This window comes from Canis aureus, chromosome 28 (genome assembly GCF_053574225.1).
Source record: "Canis aureus isolate CA01 chromosome 28, VMU_Caureus_v.1.0, whole genome shotgun sequence".
In the NCBI taxonomy this organism is placed as follows: Eukaryota; Metazoa; Chordata; class Mammalia; order Carnivora; family Canidae; genus Canis; species Canis aureus.
The window spans coordinates 37,090,769-37,116,639 of record NC_135638.1 but is presented as its reverse complement, the minus strand read 5'-3'; the positions used below and the strand labels follow the sequence as shown (position 1 = coordinate 37,116,639).

Below are 25,871 nucleotides of genomic sequence, written 5' to 3'. Positions count from 1 at the left end.
GGAGCCTCAACTGCGTTTCTCTATTAAGAGAGACCACTAATAGCCTTGCTTTGTTTCTCTTAAATTTAATTCTTAACAGGAGAGCTTTTTATTAATTCAGACGGAGTGACGTTCATTGGGAAGGAAAAAAAGGATTTATGAGTAATGCGGCTCTCTGTCCCACCGCCGGCGTGAGGGTGGTGGGGGAGGCGGTGCGGGCAGCGCCGCGCAGTTGCGGCTGCGCCATCCCTAGGTTTCCCGGCGCGCAGGCTGGACCGGGGGACACGCGAGCTGCTGCCGGGGGCAGAGGCGGGGAGGCGGACCTTCGGTCCTCAGGCGCCGCCGCCGTCCCCGCCGCGGTCCGCGCAGCCGTCCGCGCCGCCGTCCCCGCAGCGGTCCGCGCCGCCGTCCCCGCAGCCGTCCCCGCAGCCGTCCCCGCCGCCGTCCCCGCCGCCGTCCCCGCAGCGGTCCCCGCCGCCGTCCCCGCCGCCTCGTCTTCCGGCTGCTCCCGGGAAGGCGCCCCTTCCCGCGCCAGCCAGGTGAGACAGAGACTGCTGCCCAAGGTGCTTACCGGGGAGCACGCACGGAAGCTGGTGGGACCGGCGTTGGCCACGGCTGTCTTAGAGAAGAGGAGACGGGTTCGTAGTTTTCCCAGACGGGGTAAGGGCTCTCTCTGGAGCACTTTGTTCGATGTATTCAACTGGTTGGGATAAGATTCCAACGGAGAGCGGAGGATCACACGGGGCAGATCCGGGGCGCCGCGCCACCCTCTCCCCCCCTCGACGCGGCCCCGGTCGGTGCGGTCGCACGTCGGCCGTCGTAACCGGCGCTTTCAATTCCGTGTTGCAGCCCGGGAGGTCCGCGGCGACCGTGGGCCGGAGGGACCGCCAGGAGCGCGCCTCCCCGGGAGAAGCCGCGGAAGGACCTGAAGCCAGGTCGGCGCAGAGCCGGGCCGGGGAGCCGCAGAGCCCCGCGGGCGTTGCTGGAGGGAACCGGGTCGCCGGCCCCCCGGACTCGCCGGCATGCACAACGGGTCATCCTCGGAGCCGGGGCCCACCAACACGTCGTGCTGGGGCCCCGCGCCCGGCTGCCCCAACGCGTCCAGCCCGCCGCCGCCGCCGCCACTGCCGCCGCCGCTCGCAGTGGCCGTGCCGGTCGTCTACGCGGCGATCTGCGCGGTGGGGCTGGCCGGCAACTCGGCGGTGCTGTACGTGCTGCTGCGGGCGCCCCGCATGAAGACCGTCACCAACCTGTTCATCCTCAACCTGGCCGTTGCCGACGAGCTCTTCACGCTCGTGCTGCCCATCAACATCGCCGACTTCCTGCTGCAACAGTGGCCCTTCGGGGAGCTCATGTGCAAGCTCATCGTGGCCATCGACCAGTACAACACGTTCTCCAGCCTCTACTTCCTCACGGTCATGAGCGCCGACCGCTACCTGGTCGTGCTGGCCACCGCCGAGTCGCGCCGCGTGGCGGGCCGCACCTACAGCGCCGCGCGCGCGGTGAGCCTGGCGGTGTGGGGGCTGGTGACGCTGGTCGTGCTGCCCTTCGCGGTCTTCGCCCGGCTCGACGACGAGCAGGGCCGGCTCCAGTGCGTGCTGGTCTTCCCGCAGCCCGAGGCCTTCTGGTGGCGGGCGAGCCGCCTCTACACGCTCGTGCTGGGCTTCGCCATCCCCGTGTCCACCATCTGCGTCCTCTACAGCATCCTGCTGTGCCGGCTGCGCGCCATGCGGCTGGACAGCCACGCCAGGGCTCTGGACCGCGCGAAGAAGCGGGTGACGCTCTTGGTGGTGGCGATCCTGGCCGCGTGCCTGCTCTGCTGGACGCCCTACCACCTGAGCACCGTGGTGGCGCTCACCACCGACCTCCCGCAGACGCCGCTCGTCATCGCGGTCTCCTACTTCATCACCAGCCTGAGCTACGCCAACAGCTGCCTCAACCCCTTTCTCTACGCTTTCCTGGACGACAGCTTCCGCAAGAGCCTCCGCCAGCTGCTGGCCTGCCGCGCCGCCGCCTGACACCCCGCCCGCCCCGCGCCCCGCGCCCCGCGCCCCGCGCCCCGGTCCCGGTCCCGGCCGCGCCAGCTCGGGCCAGGGCAGAGGGAGCGGGCGCGCGCGGCTCTCCAGGGTCCTCTCGGGGCTGCGGTCTCCTGCCCCCACCCCTGAAACTTGCTGAAGACGCTTGGGCTCCGGCTCAGACCCGGGCAATCGGACGCGCTAGGACTGCCCCCGTAATTTGAATTCGCCAAGCCCTCTAGATGATCCACGAGCACACTAAGTAAGAGGATTTGTTGTCTCTGAGAGCGCACGCAGAGCTCCACCTAATGCCAAGGGGAACCCAGTTGACCCCCGAGTCCGACAGGGTAAGGAAGGGAGGAAGAGGGCGGCAGCGCTGCTGGGAATCCCCGCCCGTTCCTCCCCTCTCCACCCACCCCACCCACCCCAGGCCTTGGCAACCTCGGCTCGAGGTGGAGCGCTCCGTGCGGTCCTGGGACGCGGGGAGGCGGGGGTAGGGTGGGGGGCTGCGAGAGGCCCAAGGATGCCGCGGGCGCCCCCCGGCGTCGGCTCCGCGCTCTCCCTGCCCCTTGCTACTTGGGTTTCTGCAAGGACTGCCTGCGCTTTTGTCTAAAACTGGCGAGCAGCCCGCCCAGGACCTCGAGTGCTTCTCCGCTCACCCTCATCGCTGGAGAAAAGAGTCAAGGCCCGTGCGTTCTGCGCCCTCGCCCCCGAAGTGCGGGGGTCCGGCGGAGCGCGGAGTGTCTGTGCGTGCGTGTGCATCCCGCGGGGGCGGGGCTTGGCGGTGACTACCCACACCCGGGAGGAGAACAGTGATGATTCCCTCTTTCTGTGTTAGGTCCTTTTCTCTCTGCCTTTCCTTTTCCCTACTCCTCTCACTCGAGAAGCTCCACGACTCTCAGAGTTCGGGGGCACCCGGCTCGCCCTGCTCCGGGAGGCGGGGAGCGCGAGTCTCCCAGGCGCGCTGCTGCGGCGCCTCCTCGCGGAGCCTATTACCAGGCGCCGAGCTCTGCCTGCGAGCGCACCTGCTAACCTGCTACCCCGCGGTGTACAGCTCTGGGTTACCAGTCCTTGCTGCTTTCCGCAAATGACCAGTGCCCCTGCGCCCCTTTGCCCCAGGTGCCCTCTCACGCCACCTGGAGCAGCTCGTTGCATTTCTTTGTGCGGGTATTGCTTTTCAGGACTGAGAACTTTATAAATATATATGTTCTAATCTCATAGATTTCTGTGAGGACTGAATGAGATTAAAAAAGTGAAATGTGTATCCATTCCTTTGATGCCTTTCCTCTCGTATTCTTCATCTCTTTCGGGAAGTTGAGACCACTGACGTCCTCATATTCGTCTCTAGCAGATTACTTTCCACAGGGAGCTCCCGATGACCCGGGCTTTAGTCAGTTCGAGTCAGGTGAACCTGGTAAATAATCTAGTTCTGCAATCAGAAGGGAGCCCGGCCAGCACCCTATCTTTACCTTCACTTATGGGAGACGAAAATGGATTAAGAAGAGATTGAGGGGATCCCTGGGTGGCTCAGCAGTTCAGCGCCTGCCTTCGGCCCAGGGCGCGATCCTGGAGACCCGGGATCGAATCCCACGTCGGGCTCCCGGTGCATGGAGCCTGCTTCTCCCTCTGCCTGTTTCTCTGCCTCTCTCTCTCTCTCTCTCTCTGTGACTATCATAAATAAAAAATAAATAAATAAATAAATAAATAAATAAATAAATAAATAAATAAATAAATAAAAATAAATAAGAGGAGATTGAGGCTTGGATTTCCCAGCCATCTGCAGTTTACACCTCAGATGTGACGGCAGAGCCTTAACCAGCGACAGTGCTTGATTACAGTGTTTCAAAGGGTTAGTCTTTCTTTGGGATGAATTCCAAACAGGAATGAAAACTAGAAATATTTGTTTCCTGTAGTTGGGTGTTAGGTGCGAAAAAGACTGCGGGTGTTCGGCAGGTTTTGCTTGCTTTGTTTGACGGGCATGATTCAATTTCTCAATTATTTAGGTACAAAATACCTTTCAAAAGTATATAGAAGGGGAAAAGTCTCCCTCGGTGGGAGAAAGCAAGCACCCTTTCTGATTTTAGTGAATGATAATTGATTCCTTAGCCCTCAAAGTTATTTAGAACAGTAATTCATAGCCATCAGTTTAGAAAAATGTAAATTTAGAAACTTCAACCTTGGCTCACGAATAATAATAGTAAATTGTCCAAAATACAGAGGGTATTTTTTTTATGTCTCCATTACATTTTGAATGATGTACCTTTGAGCAGTCCTCTGCTAGTGGACTTCAGAGACCTCTTGGAGTTCATTACAGTATCTTTCAAATTTCTTGGAAACATTTTATTAATTTTCTTTATGACTCACAAAATTCATGAACTCTCAGTACTTTTTTTTTTAATTAGAGTTTTAAGCTTAGAGTAACTGCCACATTATCTAAGGTGATGGACAAGAAGTCAAGTGGATATTTGGCCACAAACAGCCAGTTGCAATCATGTGGATTTGAAACTTCATCTGTTTTCCTAAACTCAGTAGCTGTACTTTGACATTCTCTGGACACCTAGTGGGGGAAAGCTGAGTAATCCATCTGTCCACTGTGTCATCCCGGCCAGATTCCCCCCGGGGGCTGTCTGGAAATCTTGAAGAGGACTAGTGGAAAAGATGGACTGGCATCACTGTGTTGGCCACAGCAACGCATGGGGGAAGGGCCCTAGTAGGGTATGTGAGGGGTTAAATAGGACTTAGTTCAGTTTCACCCTGGCTTTTTAAATCATTGGATAAGCTATTGTGTCATGATTTCTAGATTGTTGCCTTAATATTAGCATATAGAAATCCAAATTGTATGTCTCAGACTTTCTTTTTATGCCTTAGGTACTGGGTAGAATCAATATGCAAACAGCCATGTACAAGTAGAATTTACTTACAGTATTGTATTGCAAAGGGCCTAACTCTGGGTTGAATTATTGCAGTCTTTGTGGAAATTATGTTGTTTGGTTATACCACCTCTGATGTTTAAAAATTTTTGTTTTGCTTTCGTTATCCTAGTAAGGTTATGTAATGTGTGTGCATAAGCTGTCGCTTGAGAAAAGCAAAAACGCTGCTAGTCCACATTGAAAGGAGCGCAGTTTAAAATAAAAGCTGAAACATTCTGAAAAGAAAAGCTGAAATATTCTGTGTGGTAAGTGAATATTCTATTGCTTGAGAACATGGGATCCATAATTCAGCCACCTTAGTGCCTTCTAGGGAGAGTTATCTAATGGCTAAGCAGTGAATAAATAGAAATATTTGACAAGGCAAGATTAAGAATGAAATCCCCTCCCCTTTATTTTAGTTGATTGTGAAAATGATGTCTAACTGCTGATTAGCACAAAAACTCTACAACATATGCTGGCTAGAAAAGGCATGATAAACTTTTATCATATAATCACAAACCTCAGCTACTTAGTATTTGAGTAACTTGTATGAAGAGTGAGATGGGAGAGAGATTCCATATGTTCATAGCACACACATTACTATTTCCACTAACAGTAAGCACAGACATGGCTCATGTGTGCCAGTTGAAGGGGCTAACCAGAAAACCCCTCACATTTAGAGAAAGCTTTCCTTCTCTCAGCCAGCATGCTTGGAAAACAACAAGCGATATCCCACCACGGATGGCACTCATCTATGCTTATCCAGATCAAGGAAGGAATCAGAGAATGCTTCATTCACGTAATGGTCTTTTACTAGGATAGCTTTTGGTCTGGCAGTTTGGTCCCGTATCATATACAGAAAAAGTTAGCTACAAGGAATTTGGTCCCTTTGGCCAGGCACACAAAGACTAATCAAGACCAATCAGAGCCATCTGTTTCCTCTTCAAGGGATTGTCTCATCCTGTTCCAGCAGAGATGAAATTGGTTGCAATGTATAATTCAAAATTACTAGACCATAGAAAACATTGATGTCTTTGAAATATTTAATGGATTAAGCAAGATATACCTGCTTGTATCATGTGATACAAAGGGAGGATAAGGGATAAGATTTTCTAATAGAACTTCAATCCAAATGCATATTCTTTAAGGTACATGGTGTTGTTAAAGGTTATATGAGAATAAAACTTTCTGGACCAGGGATGGCTGCTTGTAATCTGCATGTTTTATGCATACGGAGTTGTACTCTAGGATGCACCATTTATGAAAATAGAATGTTAATAGCACCTCTGTTTTATATAGGATAGAATTTTGCAGTGGATGACACTGTCCTTCAGTTGAGGGCAAGGTACATTTATTTATTTATGTCATATTTTTTAAGGTTACTCAAAGATATATCACATCAATTAAAAAATGAGAAGAGGGAAGAAAAGTTAAAATGACACCTCTGAGAAACTGTTAAAATTGATGAACTACATGCTTCCTACAGTCCAGAGCAGGATTTCTCTTTTGACAAATACCTACTGGCAGCAAGAGTAGTTTGCATTCCCAGCAAATGCCTCAAGTACCATCTTTGACCAGATGTCCCATTGCAGTATGGCCTGGGGAGTCAGCTCAGCATCATTTTGTGCACAAAGCATCTTTTTTCTCTTACAAAGTCTGAGTAATCTGCAGAGGTGTCCCGGATGGTTGTTTGCTTGTTTGTTTTTAATTCAAGGATAGTTAACATTCAGTGTTATATTAGTCCCAGGTATGTACAATATCAACAATTCTACATATTACTCAATTATCGTCATGGTAAGTGTACTCTTTAATCTTCTTTACCTAATTCCTCCATTCTCCCACTCACCTCCCCTCTGGCAACCAACAATTTGTTCTCTATATTTAAGAGTCTGGTTTTTGTTTGTTTGACTTTTTTCTTTGTTTCTTAAATTTGACATATGAGTGAAATCATATGGTATTTGTCTTTCTCTAACTGGCTTATTTCACATGAGCATTAGACCCTCAATGTTGTTGCAAATGGCAGAATTTTGTTCTTTCTTATAGATATATATATTTTTAAAATATTTTATTTATTTATTCATGAGAGACACAGAGAGAGAGGCAGAGACATAGGCAGAGGGAAAATCAGGCTCCAAAGAAGCCCGATGTGGGACTCTATCCCAGGACTCCGGGATCACGCCCTGAGCCAAAGGCAGACGCCCAACAGCTGAGCCACCCAGGCATCCCTCTATATCTATATCTGTATCTATATCTATATCTATATCTATATCTATCTATATCATCTATATCTATATCTATGTCTATATATTTATCTCACTTCTTTATTCATTCATCTATGGATGGACACTTGGCTTGTTTTGTAAATAATGCTGCAATAAACATAGGGGTGCATATATCTTTATAGTAAAGGTTGAAATCAGGAAGTGTCATATCTCCTATCTTGTTTTTTCTCAGGACTGTTTTAACTATTTAGGGTCTTTTGTGGTTCCATTTAAGTTGTATGGTTGTTTTTTCCACTACAAAAAAATGGCATTAGATCTCGATAGAGATTACATTAAATCTACAGATGGTGCTGGGTACTATTGACATTTTAACTATATTAATTTTTCCAATCCATGAATATGGGATACTTTTACATTTATTTATACCTTCTTTGATTTCTTTCATCAATGTCTTGTAGTTTTCAGAGTAGAGATCTTTCACTTCCTTGGTTAAGTTTATTCCTAAGTATTACACTGTTTCTAATGTTATTCTAAATGGGATCTTTTTCTTTTTCAGATAATTCAGTGTTTGTATATAGAAATGCTACCGAGTTTTGTCTGTTAACTTTGTATCCTGACAGTTTACTGCATTTGCTGATTAGATCTAACAGCTTTTGGTGAACTCTTTAGGATTCTCTACATATAAAATCATGCATTTATTTACAAATAGGACAATTTGACTGCTTCCTTTTGAATTCTGATTCCTTTTAAATATTTTTGTCACCTGATTTCTCTGGCAAGGACTTCCAGCACTATGTTAAGGATTAGTGTTGAGTGTGGGCACCCTTGTCTTGTTTCTGATCTTACAAGAAATTTTCAACCTTTCACCATTGAGTATGATGTTCACTGTGGGCTTATCATATATGGCCTTCATTATTTTGAGGTACATTTCTTCTGCACCTAATTTGTTAAGAATTTTTATCATGAACAGATCTTAAATTTTGTCAGATACTTCTTATGTGTCTCTTGAGATGATAATTTTTTCTTTCATCCTATTAATATGATATATCACATTACTTGATTTGCATATGTTGAGCCATCTTTGATCCTGGGTATCAATCCCAGTTGATCATGGTAAATAATCCTTTAATGTACTGTAAATTTGGCTTGTTACTATTTTGTTGAGAATCTTTGCATGCATATTCACCAGGAATATTGGTCTGTATTTTTCTTTCTTGGTAGTATCCTTTTCTGGCCTTGATGTCATGATAATAGAGACTCCCAACATGAGTTTGGGTGTTCCACACTCCCCCACATTTTGGAAGAGTTTGAGGAGAGTTGGTGTTAATTCTTTAAATGTCTGGTAAAATAACCAGTGAAGCAGTTTGGTCCTGGGCTTTTTCCTCATTGGGAGATCTTAAATTACTCATTGAATTTCCGTACTAGTAATTATCCTGTTCAGACTTTATATTTTTTCCTCACTCCTTTCTTTGTAGTTTGCATGTTTCTAAAATTTGCTTTCATTTCTTCTGGATTTTTCAGTTTGGCAGTTTGTTGGCATATAGTCATTTATGGTAGTCTCTTATGATCCTTTTACAATTGTTATATCTTCTTGATGGATTAACATTTCTCTAGTTTTATGTATAATGTCCTTTTCTCACTTACAATTTTATTTGGGTCCTGACTCTTTTTCTTGACTAGTCTAGCTAAAAGTTTGTCAGTTTTATTTATCTTTTCAAAGGACCTGCTTTTAGTTTGGTTAATCTTTACTATTGTTTTCCTGTCTTCTATTTCATTTATCACTGCTGTAATCTTTATTAGATTACTTTGCCAACTGTGGGCGCAGTATGTTCTTTTTTATCTAGATCCTTAAGATGTAAAGTTAGGTTGTTTATTTGCTATCTTTTTTGCTTCTTAATGTAGGCATTTATTGCAAAGAACCTCCCTCCTAGAACTGCTTTTGCTGCATCTTATAAGTTTTGGTATGTTGTGTTTCCGTTTTTTGTCTCAAGATGCTTTTTTGATTTCCTCTTTAGTATCTTCTTTGATCCATAGGCTGTTTAGAAGAGTGTTGTTTAATTTTAATGTATTTATAATTTTTCCAGTATTCCTTTTGTTATTGACTCTGGCTTCATACATTGTGATTACAGAAGATACTTGGTATGAATTCAATGTTCTTGAGTTTGCTAAGATTTGTTTCTTGGCCTACCATATAGGGTCTATCCTAGAAAATTTTCCTTGTGCACTTGAAAAGAATGCATATTCTATTGTTGGATAGAATGTTATGTATGTCTGTGAGGTCCATTTGGTCTCTATTGTTCAAATGTGCTGTTTCCTCATTGATTCTCTTTCTGGATGATCTATCTCTTGTTAAGAGTGGGGTATTAAAGCTCCCAACTATTAGAGTATTGTTATTTATTTCTCCATTTAGCTCTGTTAGTTTTTGTTTTCTATATTTAGGTGCTCTGATGTTGGGCCCATAAATATTTATAATTGTTATATCTTCTTGATGGATTGACAGCTTTATCATTAAATAATGACATTCTTTGTCTCTTCTTGCCACTCTTAATTTAAAGTAAATTTTGTCTGATATAAGTATAGCTACCCTTTTGTTTTTGTTGTGTTGTTACTATTTGCTTCAAATATTTTTTTCTCTCAGTCTCTATGTGTCTTTAAGGCTAAGTCAATCTCTTATAGGCAACATTATCATTGGGTCTTGTCTTTTTATTCATTCAACCATTCTATGTCTTTTGAATGTTAAGTTTAATCTATTTACATTTTAAGTAAATGTATTTATATGTAAGTAAATGTTTATTTATATGTAAATATTTATTAAATTTAATTAAAGTAAATTTAATTAGAGTAATTAAAGTAAAGGTTTATTTATATGTAAAGACTTACTATTGCCATTGTTCATTGTTTTCTGATTGTTTTGTAGATCCATTGTTCCTTATTTCTCATCCTGCTGTTGTTTTTGTATTTTGATGTCTTTTGGAAACAGTATGTTTTGACTTCTTTATCATGTTCTTTTGTGCAATTACTACAGATTTTTCCCTTGTGGTTACCATGAGGCTTACACAAATATCCTCACATCATAGGACTCTAGTTTAAATTAATAACTTCAATGGCATTTTTATCCTCTTTACTTACACTTTTCTTTCTCCTCCTCCTCACATTTTAGGTTATTGATGTTTCAATTATATTATGTATTGTGTAACTAATAGCAGATTTTTGTTGCCATGATTATTTTTACTACATTTGTTTTTTTAACTTTTAAACTAGATTTGTAAGTGAATTATGCACCACCATTACCATATTATAGAATCTAACTTTGACTATATATTTGCCATTACCAATGAGTTTTACGCTGCCTTCTTATGTTTTTCTGATAACAATTAGCATCCTTTTATTTTTACTCAGAGGACTCTTTAAAATTTCTTATAAGGCAGGTCTAGTGGCAATAAATTCCCTCAGCTTTTGTTTGGTCAGGAAAGTCTTTATCCCTACTTCATTTCTGTAGGATGGCTTTGTTAAGTATAGAATTCTTGGTTGACAGGTTTTTTCCCCCCAATATTTTATAGATCTCATCCCATTCCATCCTGAAATCTTTCTGTTGCAAAATTCAGTGATAGTCTCAGGAGGGCTTCCTTGCATGTCACTTTTCTCTTTTGCTGCTTTCAAAATTCTTTCTTATTTTTTTTTTTTTTACAATTTAATTAAAACATACGTTAGTGTAGCCCTATTCAGATTTAACTCATTTGGGATCCTTTAGGTCTCTTGGATCTGGTGTCTACTTTGTCCTCAGGTAAAGGCAGTTTTCAACCATTATTGCTTCAAATATAATTTCCCTCCCTTTTTCTTTCTCTTCTCCTCCTGGGATTTCCATACTATGAATATCATTTCTTTTCATGGTGTCCCATAAGTCCAGTGGGCTTTCTTCACTTTTTTTTCATTCTTCTTTTTGCTCTTCTGGCTGGCTATTTTCCAGTGTCCTATCATCTGGGTCACTGATTCTTTCTTCTGCAGAGTAGAGTCTGTTTCTGAAATTGTCTGTTGAATTCTTCAGTTCAGCGATTGTATTTTCCAGCTCTAGGATTTTTGTTTGTATTTTTTGATGGTTTCTGTTTCTTCGTTCAACTTCTTATTTTGTTTTGTTTCATTTATTGTTTTCCTGATTTTATTTAATCATCTCTTTGTGTGTTCTTGTAGTTCACCAAATTTCCTTAAGGGAATTATTGTGAATTCTTTGACAGTACATTAATCTTTATTTCTTTAGGATCAGTTATTAAAACTTTGTGAGTGTACATGTGTGTGTGTGTGTGTGCGCATGTGTGTGTGGTGTGATATTTACCTGATTTTTATTATTAATTATTATTATTATTGATTTCTTACACTGGCATCTGTATATTTGAGTAAGTGGTCTCCTCTTCCAGACTTTGCAGTTTTTTTTTCCAGTGGAGATAGTTTTTCACCAGTCAGCTCAGTTTGGGTTTCTAAATGTGTCTGCTGGCATCATCTTTAGGCAAGAGGGCCTGTTATTAGGGTCGATTTTTGGGCAAGGCAATTGTTCAAGCTCTGAGGTTGGAGATGGGAGCATGCTGAAAACAGCTGGATAGAACTGCTGGCATGGATCCCTGCCCAAGTGAGGCTGCAGGAGAAGCTCCATTGTGGCATGGATTCTCTGGCTAGGCTGTATCCAGCTGGGACTTGGTAGTATACTCAGCAGTAGGTAGAACTATGAATTAGCTTCCCTTCCCTGGCAGGGCAGCAGGATGGGCCCCAGGGCAGCTTGTTGTTTGGGAACCACATCAGGCAAGAGTGTTCACTGAATATCCTGGTCAGGTAAAGCTACTGGGTTTTGCCTGCAGAAAGGGAAAGCTGTGGAATATGTTCTCTTTTCTGGCACCACTGTAAACAGCTCTGTCGGATAGGCTACACAGTTTCCTATGTGCTCTGGTAAGGTTCCCTGGTTGGGCAGGCTGAAACTGTATTCAGCAACAGTGGGGCTATAAATTATTTCCCTGCCTGGTGCAGCAAGAGAAACAGCTCCAAGACCATGAAGGTACTTTGTGGCCTTTAGTCTAGCTGACCCATGCTCCAAGTTCCCTGGCCAAACAGGGCCATTGGCTTTGCTCTGAGGATGATCAGCTCCATCTGCTGACCTCTCAGATGCAATGTTGCTGCGTTATACAGCAGCTTCCAAGTGCCCTTGTCAGCCCTTCCTGTCAGTTGGGGCCAGAGACCAAACTCTGCAGCAAGTAGGGTTATGACCCAGCTCTCTTGCTTTGTCAGTGATGGAATGGCCTACTTCAGGTGATTCCAAAGTTTTCTTGAGCAGGTTTCCTCATTGGGAGGGGCTGGGAGCCATCTCCATGGAGGTGGACTATGAATTAACTCTTCTACCTGGGCAGAGCAGGGAGCCCTCTATGCCTGTTCCTGGTCTTGCTCTGAAGATCAGCTCTGCCTTATGACCTCTTGGCTCTAATATTCCTGTGTTACCCAAGCTTTTGGGTGGTCTTGCCAGCCTTTCTGGTCAGGTGGGACAGGGGGTGACACTCCACAGCGGGTAGGGCATGGGCAGGCCAGGCTCCAGTAGTGGCAAAACTCCTCCTTTGAGGACCCAAATCAGGAAGACTTGCACCCCCCTGAGTTTCCTGGTCAGACTGCACCACTGACTTCATTCTGTGGATGAACTAAGCTGCTGGTCCGGGCTACTACTTGGGGTCCATAAGTATGAACTTCGTCTGCCAAGATCTGAGTGCTGGTTGTGAGAAGCTCCTTCCCTCTTCTCACACACAGTCAGATACCCAAGATTGACCTGCAGATCCCCCTGAGATCCCAGGGGGCAAAACTAGAGTAGAGATACCACAAACAATTCACAACGCTGATTTTTCCCCCCTCTGATTTCTTTTTTCCCACTAAAGGAGACATAGACTCAAGGAGACCTCTCTGTGTGGTACTACACTGGTTATCAGCCGGGAGGAGCAATGTGGTCAGCGTGGAACCCCTTCTCTTACCTTCCAGTGTGGCCTGTCTTGGTCTTTGTGCCTCAGCCTCACACATGTGCTAAGATTCTCTCAGTAGTGTCTTATCCATGAATAGCTGTTAGTTCTTCTCGTAAGGAGGTGTGAAGTTATAAATGATCTGTGTCACCATCTTGGTGACGTCATTCTCCCATGTAACAGATTCTTTTTTTTTTTTATTTTTATTTATTTATGATAGTCACACAGAGAGAGAGAGAGAGGCAGAGACATAGGCAGAGGGAGAAGCAGGCTCCATGCACCGGGAGCCTGATATGGGATTCGATCCCGGGTCTCCAGGATCGCGCCCTGGGCCAAAGGCAGGCGCCAAACTGCTGCGCCACCCAGGGATCCCCCATGTAACAGATTCAATGAAATTTTAGTTATTCTTCTTACTGACCTAGAGGAACTCAGTAAGAAGTCAGTTATGTGGAAAAGCTCAGTGTATAAAACTAGATATGGCATCTAAAATGCCATAAAATGTCTGGGAGTTAAATGATAAATTCAAGTAATATAAAATATTAAGTGTCTCTGACAATAAACACCCTGCTATTTGGAGGTAACTACATGTAGTCTTGTCAAAAAATACAACTCACTTGAAGCAGAATCACATCTCTGTAATAATTCAGTGCCCCCCACATGCCCAGGCATATCTGACCTAGGTTGCTTTATTCAGGTGTCCCCGGGCTTCCTTTAAAACCCATTAAATCAGGTTCTCTGGGTACGCAGGTAGCAACATCTCTAAAACTCTCTGATTGGATTTCATAATGCAACATGTGGAGCAGAGCTACTCAGGTGACATCTCTGTGGAGAATGAATGTCATAATATGCCACTGAGCTGTGTGGCATTACTGTGGTAAAACTGAGATGCTAGACATGACTTTATTCTCTTACATATCATTGCATTAATGATTTGGGGCCTGATTTTAACTGATCTTTTTCAGAAGCTTTCACTTTTCTTGCCTAATCATTGTTTAACGTCTGTTTTATAATAACACAGAATCATTTGAATAACTAATAATACTGTCTAAGATATCAAAATATTGATTGTTTAGGCTGCCCAAGTCAAAGGCATCTCTTCTTTTAGGGATTAAAAAAATCATGTGAGAATTATTTCGTTGGCCTTCTGGCATGTGTCAAAGGTCTATTTTCCTTCTGGTATTAATACATTGAAATAGAAACAATGCTCAAAATAACATTCTCTTTGTGAATAATAGCTTATGCTCAGTGAGTTAAAAAGTAAACTGGTTCTATTAATTTTGTTAATCTTGGGATGCCTGGGTGGCTCAGTGGTTGAGCGTCTGCGTTTGTCTCAGGGCATGATCCTGGAGTCCCAGGATCGAGTCCCACATCGGGATCCCTGTGAGGAGCCTGCTTCTCCCTCTGTCTATGTCTCTGCCTCTCTCTCTGTGTCCATCAGGAATAAATAAATGAAATCTTTAAAAATTTTTTATTTATTAATCGCAATAGGAGGAGCCACACTGATATAATAAACCTACAGGAGCTTAGGTTTTCCTCTCTAGTTGTTTAAGGTATTTGTGAAAAATGGACTTGCCTGCCACCTTAAGGATGATTTATGCAGAAAAAAAAATCACTATATTAAAAAAATTGTAGTTTATTTTTAAAAATGAAGATGTACTCATCAGAAAACTTCAGAAAAAATACCGATTTTTTTCACTTGCTGAGATCCTATATAACAGATTCCTTAATTATTTTTAATGTCATAATATTCTATAGGCAGTGAAAATATGATAGCTTCTACCATTTCTTTATTGTTGTTCCTTTACTATTCTTATTTTATTTTTAAAAAATATTTATTTAGGGATCCCTGGGTGGCACAGCGGTTTGGCGCCTGCCTTTGGCCCAGAGCGCGATCCTGGAGACCCGGGATCGAATCCTACGTCGGGCTCCCGGTGCATGGAGCCTGCTTCTCCCTCTGCCTATGTCTCTGCCTCTCTCTCTCTCTCTCTGTGTAACTATCATAAATAAATTTTAAAAAATTTAAAAAAATATTTATTTATTTCAGAAAGGGAGACAGAACATAAAGACTCCTAACTCTGGGAAATGAACTAGGGGTGGTGGAAGGGAAGGAGGGCAGAGGATGGGGGTGACTGGGTGGCGGGCACTGAGGTGGGCACTTGATGGGATGAGCACTGGGTGTTATTCTGTATGTTGGCAAATTGAACACCAATAAAAATAGATTTATTATTAAAAATTTTATTTATTTATTTATTTATTTATTTATTTATTTATTTATTTATTTATGAGATCACATGAGCAGGGAGAGGACCAGAAGGAGTGGGATAAAAAGAATCCTCAAGCGGACTCTCTGCTGAGCACAGAGTCTGATGCAGGGCTGGATCCCAGGACCCTAAGATCATGATCTGAGATGAACTCAAGAGTCACATGCTTTACCTACTGAGCCACCAAGGTGCCCCTAGTATTCTTATTTTATTTTTTTATTTTTATTTATTTATTTTTACTATTCTTATTTTAAATATTTTTTCTTTTTATTACAATGGGCATCATCTTCATGAATATGTTTTATGTTTTTTAAAAAAATTTGTTTCCTTACAGTTTGGCTACGAATAGAATTACTCCCTTACTTTTTCATATTTAAGCTGTATAGCCCTAGACCCTCTGCTCCTCTCTCCTGCCATATGATGGGGTATCTCCCTATCAAACATCACCTGCATCATAAGTGCTCTTGATTCCTCTTTCTCACCTTCTCAGTTTGTTCCTTTTGGCTATCTCCAGCCTTTTCTAAATTACCTACATTTACCTTCTACTACATAATGCTTTTTTTTAAAAAAAAAAAGATTTTATTTATTCATAAGAGACACACAGAGAGAGGCAGAGACAGAGGCAGAGGGAGAAGCAGTCTCCATGCAGAGACCCCGATGTAGGACTCGATCCTAGTATCACAGGATCACGCCCTGGGCCAAAGGCAAACGCTCAACCACTGAGCCACCCAGGCATCCCTACATGATGCTTATTGATATCAAAGGTTCTAGTATCATTAACACTTAAAAGAATTTTTGCCTTGAATTTTTCTTCATAGATGAATGCCTTCATAGATGAATGTAGAAGGAATGACAGAATTAGAAAAATCATCACTTTGCAGTTATAGTATCAACCTTTTTGCAATAATTGATTCAAGCAAGGCTTATCAATGAATACCAAAACTATTGGGTGAAGGATTTATTGGGAACAAGGATATTTGCATGCCAAGATAGTATTTCAAAGATTACTGGCTAATTGTGAGGATAAAAATGGTGTGCCTTTCTAAAGGAGAAATCTGGTTGTATTATCGAGTAATGAAATTAGCATGATTAATGACATGATGGCCTAATATTAAGTGCTATCTGATACCATGGACTCTAATGTATAGAGGTACATATATACACATACACATATACATATTCCAGGCACTATAATGTATGTCACGAACTGAAGCATTTGACTAACTCCTGGTTAACAGAGAAAGGCTAGAGATAGGGGAATAGGAAAAAGAGTATCATGAAGAAATAATCACACAAATCTAGAATGCAGGACATTTCTATGTTTTGTTGAATTATCTAAAAAAAGTCATTGTGACACACACCCAAAGAGATAGGGGAGTGTTCTAGGTTAAAAGAAACTGAAGAAAAATAATGATCAAAGGCAATGCATGCACCTTGACCAGATCCTGATTTGGAATACCAGCTCTAAAGAAGCATTCACAAACCACTGGGGAAATTTGTTTTTTTTTTTCTCCAATTTTTATTTATTTATGATAGTCACAGAGAGAGAGAGGCAGAGACACCGGCAGAGGGAGAAGCAGGCTCCATGCACCAGGAGCCCGACGTGGGATTTGATCCCGGGTCTCCAGGATCGAGCCCTGGGCCAAAGGCAGGCGCCAAACCACTGCGCCACCCAGGGATCCCCCACTGGGGAAATTTGAATATGGATTAGATTTTAGAAATTATCAGGGAGATTTTGGTAATTTCTTTTGTTGTGTTAATGAGATTGTGGTTCGAGAGGAGAATCTGTCTATTCTTAGGCTATGACGACATAAACATTTCAGGGTGATGTGTCATGATGTCCGTCATTTATTTTCAAATTATTTGGCACAATATCTATGTATGTGTACCTGTAATTATTATATAAACAAAGCAAATACATCAAAATATTTACTGTTAGATGGAAATGGGTACTTGTATTCTTCTTTCAACTTTTCTGTGAATGTAAACACTTTTATAAACCTTTCTATATGTCTACTTTTCATACTTTTCATATTTAAACACTTTTTGGGGGAAAGAGAATACAAACTTCTATACAAGAAACAGTCTCTGACCATGTTTCTTCTAAATCTATTGATCTTTCATATACATCCCTCTACAGCCAGTCTTGGAAGCATTGCACCCCATTTTGTCTGCACTTTCTCCTTCACCTGGCTCTGTAGGTACCTCTAAGCTTGGCTTCCTATTCTGACAATCCACTCAAATGAGCTTAGAATTCCTGTCCAGCAAACATTTCCTCTGATCTTTAGACTTGTATGTCTAATATCTACCTAATATCTTACTCAGATGTCTCAGAACAATCTTATGTGTAACAAGCCCTCTAACAGAGCGTTTGTCCTCACTCGGACCCCATCCTAAACCTATGTGCTTCTGCACTCCCCACATCTATACATAGCTCCATCTGGACATTTGTTTTTGGTTTCTTGCCCCCTTTCTGCACCTATATCCGTTTATCAGCAGGAGTTTTTAATTCTATCTTTTAACTAGATCTTGATTGAGTGTCTGAATGATTCTCTCTCCCCAACACTGTCCCTCTCTCTTTCCCCTCTGTCTCTCTTCCTCTTCACAGAAGTCACCCTTGCACAACCTAGAAAATTATTTCTAGAATTGTTTCTAGAATAGAAACAAGAAATTGTTTCTATTACTACCATTTCTTGCCAGCACTACTGAAACAATCTTGTAATGGATAATGTTCTAGAGGGAACTGCATGATTCCACTCTAGTTCATTACCTGGCCACTTTTCACCATAGTCACCACACTCCCACAGCTGTGGCTGCACTATGACAACATCCAGCACCTCCCCACTGCTGTGTATGCACCTGCTCTTTGCCAGGGATGCCTCCTCAGCTCCCAGGTAAGAAGACAACCCTTTTGAAGAGCAGAAGGGCAAAGCTCACTTGATCTTGATTTTCAGTACAAATACAGACTGTGAAATCAGGATCCCATGATCCTTCTGACTTTTTTGAGTTTGGCCAATTGTTTTTCTCATCCTTAAAGTCAACCTAAATTTTGTCTCCTTAGAAAGAAGATCTTGCCATACTACTTGTTTTTATTCTCTATTTTGACTGTTTGTTAGTTTCTATTACATTTTTTAGGTATTTTGTATCTTTATTTACTCAGCTGTTGTCTATCATTCCCACTGGCATGTGAGGAGCACTCTGAGGGCCAGCATTGCGCTTTCTGGATCACCACTGAATCCTGACTTCTACAACAGAATCTGAGGCATAGTGGTATGCAGTTAATTAAACAAAGAGGCCATTAGACTGAGGTGGTTCTAATGCCTTAACAGCCAATGAGAGTAAACCAAAACCTAAGCCTGTTAGTGTCTCATGGTTAAGAAGTTGAAACAATCACAAATAGCCAAATAGGCTTTCTCAAATAGAGCAACTGCTTAACCCAATGAAATGGTTTCCTTGCTTGACTTCCACCTCTTCTCTATAAGTTTTCCCCCTACCTCCGCTTGGTGGAATACTCCTGACCACTTCCAGGTTGGTGCTGCCTGACTTAAGCAGATTTGTTTCTCAAATAAACTCAAACTTTTTTTTTAAAGATTTTATTTATTTATTCATGAAAGACACACACACACAGACATAGGCAGAGGGAGAAGCAGTCTCCCTGCAGGGACCCGGGTGTGAGGCTCAATCCTGGGACTCTGGGATCATGACCTGAGTCATTACCTCACATGATCAAGGCAGAAGCTCAACCACTGAGCCACCCAGGCGCCCAACTCAAACTTTTTAGTATGCTTCAGTGTATCTTTCAATAATAGGTACCAACCCGATGACTGCTTTGGAATGGAGAGATAAATGACTGAATATCTTTAAATCCAGACTAGGTTTAAGGCAGCTTCACTGCATGGTTTGTCATTCATACCAAGAGTTTAAAGTTTTGGTGAGTTTTCTTTGAAATTTTAAAAAGTCCTGAAAATGATTTAGATTCAGAGCAGAATCTGAAAAGTCTGTTTTTGAGATGAGCCACCAGAGGGAGCACTGAGACAATTTTTCTAAGAAAAAATGCTCCATTATTAATTATTCAAGTCTGTCTATTATATAAGTACACCAGGTTTCCCTCAGAACACAAAATTTTTTCATGATTGTGTAGCTATGTCTGATTTACTGAAGTCAAAATTACACAGTTAAGTCAACTCCACCAAATTCAAAACACTGATTGTCATAGATTTACTCTTAACCCAGATATCTGTAATTGAGATAATTCTGGCCTGTAACAATTTCAGTAATTATGTTAATTTCCTGAGTTGTTCCAAATTTGATATATGTTTGGATACAGCTGTTAGGAAACTTAAATGTTAATTCTATACGTATGTCAACATGGTTGAAATATCAGGATTTTAATTTCTCAACAACTTTACTTAGATGTTATTCTTATATTATCTTAAACATTTGGATCTATCCAAATATAACAAATTTAAACATGACCTCCTTTTAATTATGTTTTTTTTCTTAAATATTTATTTATTTATTCAGAGAGAGAGAGACAGAGAGACAGAGAGAGGCAGAGGGAGAAGCAGGCTCCATGCAGGGAGCCTGACATGGGACTCGATCCCAGGTCTCCAGGATCACACCCCGGACTGTAGGCGGTGCTAAACCGCTGTACCACCAGGGCTGCCCTCCTTTTAATTATGTTATGTGAATATTAATACACCTGGAAGATTAACTACAAGATAAACTAACTTATTAGTAATTGATAAATGATAACCAAGTGAGTAACATTATTCTCTGCAGAATTCCTTTTATGGATGGGAACTTTTCTTATAAGTCTGGAGGCCAGCAGTTCAGAGTTGATCCAATGGCCCTGTGATGTCATGAAAGACCCCAGGACCATTCCCCTTTAGATTGGCATGGTTACTAATCATGGACTTCCCCAAGTAAGTCCTCCAACCCAGGTGGAAATCCATTTGTGTGATCACAGTCATCTCTCTCCAATTGGCCTCATGGCATTTTTGACATCTTTATTTTATTTTATTCATTAAGTATCTATTAAGTCCTTACTATGTGTTGGCAGCGTGCACTGTGCTGGGATGCAGGAGTAACAGTTGACATCATTCCTGTTATCTGGGTTCCCATTCAGAGTATAGCAGGTAATTACATTTTTGAATTGATATTACAATCTGAAAACGATTATAAAAGAGTCTAACTCAATTCCCAGCAAACAAACAAATCCTGATCCAACATCTCACCCCTTTCTATTGTAATTAATGGTCTTTCCTCTAATTTTCATTAAATTATGACAATTAAGTGGGGATTCTTTCAATGTTTTACTCTTCTGCAGTGCTCACCTTGTTCAGCTTTGGTGCAATTGTAGGTGCCATTTCCTTTACCTGACCTGAAATTGATGTCTGTGCTGTGGTCCCATCTCCATCAAAAAACACTCTGGTCAATTGTCCTTGCTCTTGTCTCTCCTCTCTCCTCTGCTGGTTCTTTCTCTTCATGGTCTAGGTCCACTCAGGTTTTCATTCATTTTTAGCTGGAACATAGTGGGAGACACATGTGGGTGTTAATTCACTGATTCACTCAACAAATATTATGGAATATATACTGGGACGTAGGTTCTATTCTGGGTACCGGGGATACACTCATGGACCAGACAGGTACGGACCCAATACACATGGAACCTGCATTCTAAATGAGAGAAGCATACAGATATCAAGTAAAGAAGTCAATTAACAAGATAGTTTTAAGTATTGGTAAATATCGTAAAGAAAATATAACCAGGTGAGGTAATTTGATGAGTGTATATGCCTACAATGTGTGTGTTGGTATGTGTGTGTCTGAGTATATGAGTATGCATGTGTATATATGTATGTACTTAAACTTTTACTTTAGGCCTGATAATGTATGAGTTTTTCATTTGTTTTATTTTTGCTTCTGACTGGACATCCAACTACATTTTCCTCATCAGGGTTGAGTGCTCTGGACGCATTCCTGAGCAGGGAAGAGAGAGAATCTGAAAGCTGTGAAGTGGATTTCCCTGGCATGGGCAGAGAAGGATCTGGATCTCTGACACATGGGATAGGCACTGCTACATCAGAAATGCATCCACAGAATCTTCCACACAGGTTAACATGTGTGATCCCTGGGAGTGTCCTGGCTTGTGTCCCTCATCAGGCCTTCACTCCTGATGCCCTGTGCTTATGTAGACCAAACCATAGATTGTATTTGGCTAAAAAAGAGAGTCCACTGACCTGGAGGTGGCTGGCAGCACAAGAGGGATGGTCACTGTACCCTGCCCTACATTTCCTTCTTAGCTAATGCTGTGTGAGATTAGTATGTGTCTTCGGTGTCTTCACTGTCTGATTCTGGGTCTGTAAACTATCACTGGCTGTAATCCGATTGTCTCCATTCAGGTTCCTATCAGGCTGTGTATCTTTTTTGACGTTCGTCACCTCTCTTTATTAATTATGTCCTCCTTTTCCTTGTGAGTCATGGTTCCTGTTCCTGTCTAAATACCTGCAATTTCTTTTTATGGACAGTTCAGTCTTTCTGGGGCTTTACTGAGGGGAAAAATGAATCTTCTGTCAGGGTCAGGGATGCCTTGTGGGACCCAAGCCATCCTGCTGTCTGGTCAGAAGGCGCCTAATTTCTGTGTTCTGCTGAAATTCTCAACAACTTCATTCACATTTCCTCTGGGTCATTTAACTTACTAATAAAATTATTATAGGAGGAAGGGCAAGACGGCAGAAGAGTAGGGTCCCCAAGTCACCTGTCCGCACCAAATTACCTAGATAACCTTCAAATCATCCTGAAAATCTACAAATTCGGCCTGAGAATTAAAGAGAGAACAGCTGGAATGCTACAGTGAGAAGAGTTCGCGCTTCTATCAAGGTAGGAAGACGGGGAAAAAGAACTAAAGAAACAAAAGGCCTCCAAGGGGGAGGGGCCCCGCGAGGAGCCCGGCTGAGGCCGGGGCGAGTGTCCCCAGGACAGGAGAGCCCCGTCCCGGAGCAGCAGGAGCTGCACCAACCTTCCCGGGGGAAAGGGGCTCCCAGGGAGGTGGAGCAGGACCCAGGAGGGCGGGGATGCCCTCGGGCTCCCGGGGACACTAACAGACACCTGCGCCCCGGGAGAGCGCCCCGAGCTCCCTAAGGGCTGCAGCGCGCATGGCGGGACCCGGAGCAGCTCGGGGGGGCTCGGGGGCGGCTCCGTGGAGGGGGCTGCGGGGCGGGAGCAGCTCGGGGGGGCTCGGGGGCGGCTCCGCTGAGGGGGCTGCGGGGTGGGAGGAGCTCGGGGGGCTCGGGGACGGCTCCGCTGAGGGGGCTGCAGGGCGGGAGGAGCTCGGGGGGCTCAGGGGCGGCTCCGCGGAGGGGGCTGCGGGGCGGGGGCACGAATCCAACAGCACAGGCCCCGGAGCACAGGGCGCGGGGACACAGCCCAGGATCCGGCCTCCCCCGGGACAGGCAGAGGCCGGGAGGGCCCAGGACAGCGAGGACGCTCCTGCCCGGAGCTGAGCACATCAGCGGCCCCGCCCCGGAGCCTCCAGGCCCTGCAGACGGAGAGCTCCGTGGTGACTGCGGGAGCTGACTCCAGGGCTGCAGAGCTGGCCCCGCCACTGCGGTTGTTCCTCCTGGGGCCTCACGGGGTGAACAACCCCCACTGAGCCCTGCACCAGGCAGGGGCAGAGCAGCTCCCCCAAGTGCTAACACCTGAGAATCAGCACGGCAGGCCCCTCCCCCAGAAGACCAGCTAGACGGACAAGTTCCAGGGGAAGTCAAGGGACTTAAAGTATACAGAATCAGAAGATACTCCCCGTGTTTTTTTTTTTTTTTTTTTTTTGCTTTTAGATTTGTTTGCTTCCCCCACCCCCTTTTCCCCCTTTCTTTCTCTTTCTTCTCTTTTTTTCTTTTTTTCTTCCTTTTTTCTTTTTTCTTTTTCTCTTTTCTTTCCTTTTTTTTTCTCTCTCTTTTTCTCCTTTTCCCAATACAACTTGTTTTTGGCCACTCTGCACTGAGCAAAATGACTAGAAGGAAAACCTCACCTCAAAAGAAAGAATCAGAAACAGTCCTCTCTCCCACAGAGTTACAAAATCTGGATTACAATCCGATGTCAGAAAGCGAAATCAGAAGCACTATGTTACAGCTACTGGTGGCTCTAGAAAAAAGCACAGAGGACTCGAGAGACTTCATGACTGCAGAATTTAGATCCAATCAGGCAGAAATTAAAAATCAATTGAATGAGATGCAATCCAAACTAGAAGTCCTAAGGATGAGGGTTAAAGAGGTGGAAGAACGAGTGAGTGACATAGAAGACAAGTTGATGGCAAAGAGGGAAACTGAGGAAAAAAGAGACAAACAATTAAAAGACCATGAGGATAGATTAAGGGAAATAAACAACAGCCTGAGGAAGAAAAACCTACGTTTAATTGGGGATCCGGAGGGCACCGAAAGGGACAGAGGGCCAGAATATGTATTTGAACAAATCATAGCTGAAAACTTTCCGAATCTGGGAAGGGAAACAGGCATTCAGATCCAGGAAATAGAGATATCCCGCCCTAAAATCAATAAAAACCATTCAACACCTCGACATCTAGTAGTTAAGCTTGCAAATTCCAAAGATAAAGAGAAGATCCTTAAAGCAGCAAGAGACAAGAAATCCCTGACTTTTATGGGGAGGAGTATTAGGGTAACAGCAGACATCTCCACAGAGACCTGGCAGGCCAGAAAGGGCTGGCAGGATATATTCAGGGTCCTAAATGAGAAGAACATGCAACCAAGAATACTTTATCCAGCAAGGCTCTCATTCAGAATGGAAGGAGAGATAAAGAGCTTCCAAGACAGGCAGGAACTGAAAGAATATGTGACCTCCAAACCAGCTCTGCAAGAAATTTTAAGGGGGACTCTCAAAATTCCCCTTTAAGAAGTTCAGTGGAACAATCCACAAAAACAAGGACTTAATAGATATCATGATGACACTAAACTCATTTTCAGTAGTAACTCTGAACGTGAACGGGCTTAATGACCCCATCAAAAGGTGCAGGGTTTCAGACTGGATAAAAAAGCAGGACCCATCTATTTGCTGTCTACAAGAGACTCATTTTAGGCAGAAGGACACCTACAGCCAAAAAATAAAAGGTTGGAGAACCACTTACCATTCGAATGGTCCTCAAAAGAAAGCAGGGGTAGCCATCCTTATATCAGATGAACTAAAATTTACCCCGAAGACTGTAGTGAGAGATGAAGAGGGACACCGTATCATACTTAAAGGATCTATCCAACAAGAGGACTTAACAATCCTCAATATATATGTCCCGAATGTGGGAACTGCCAAATATATAAACCAATTAATAACCAAAGTGAAGAAATACTTAGATAATAATACACTTATACTTGGTGAATTCAATCTAGCTCTTTCTACCCTCGATAGGTCTTCTAAGCACAACATCTCTACAGAAACGAGAGCTTTAAATGATACACTGGACCAGATGGATTTCACAGATATCTACAGAACTTTACATCCAAACTCAACTGCATACACATCCTTCTCAAGTGCACATGGAACTTTCTCCAGAATAGACCACATACTGGGTCACAAATCGGGTCTGAACCAATTCCAAAAGATTGGGATCGTCCCCTGCATATTCTCAGACCATAATGCCTTGAAATGAGAACTAAATCACAACAAGAAGTTTGGAAGGACCTAAACACGTGGAGGTGAAGGACCATCCTGCTAAAAGATGAAAGGGTCAACCAGGAAATTAAGGAAGAATGAAAAAGATTCATGGAAACTAATGAGAATGAAGATACGACCCTTCAAAATCTTTGGGATGCAGCAAAAGCAGTCCTGAGGGGGAAATACATCGCAATACAAGCATCCATTCAAAAACTGGAAAGAACTCAAATAGAAAAGCTAACCTTGCACCTAAAGGAGCTGGAGAAAAAACAGCAAATAGATCCTACACCCAGCAGAAGAAGAGAGTTAATAAAGATTCGAGTAGAACTCGACGAAATAGAGACCAGAAGAACTGTGGAACAGATCAACAAAACCAGGAGTTGGTTCTTTGAAAGAATTAATAAGATACATAAACCATTAGCTGGCCTTATTACAAAGAAGAGAGAGAAGACTCAAATTAATAAAATCATGAATGAGAAAGGAGAGATCACTACCAACACCAAGGAAATACAAACAATTTTAAAAACATATATGAACAGCTATACGCCAATAAATTAGGCAATCTAGAAGAAATGGACGCATTCCTGGAAAGCCACAAACTACCAAAACTGGAACAAGAAGAAATAGAAAACCTGAACAGGCCAATAACCAGGGAGGAAATTGAAGCAGTCATCAAACCTCCCAAGACCCAAAAGTCCAGGGCCAGATGGCTTCCCAGGGGAATTCTATCAAATGTTTAAAGACGAAACCCTACCTATTCTACTAAAGCTGTTTGGAAAGATAGAAAGAGATGGAGTACTTCCAAATTCGTTCTATGAGGCCAGCATCACCTTAATTCCAA

General features: G+C 43.3%; 1 protein-coding gene across 1 annotated transcript; it reads left to right on the top strand.

The window, feature by feature from the left end:
- Positions 1–278: 278 nt before the first annotated feature.
- On the top strand, positions 279–5,158 carry NPBWR1 (neuropeptides B and W receptor 1). The gene has a single exon (XM_077876952.1). The coding sequence runs from the start codon at positions 1,002–1,004 to the stop codon at positions 1,995–1,997; it is 996 nt and encodes a 331-aa protein (XP_077733078.1). The 5' UTR covers positions 279–1,001; the 3' UTR covers positions 1,998–5,158.
- Positions 5,159–25,871: the final 20,713 nt, after the last annotated feature.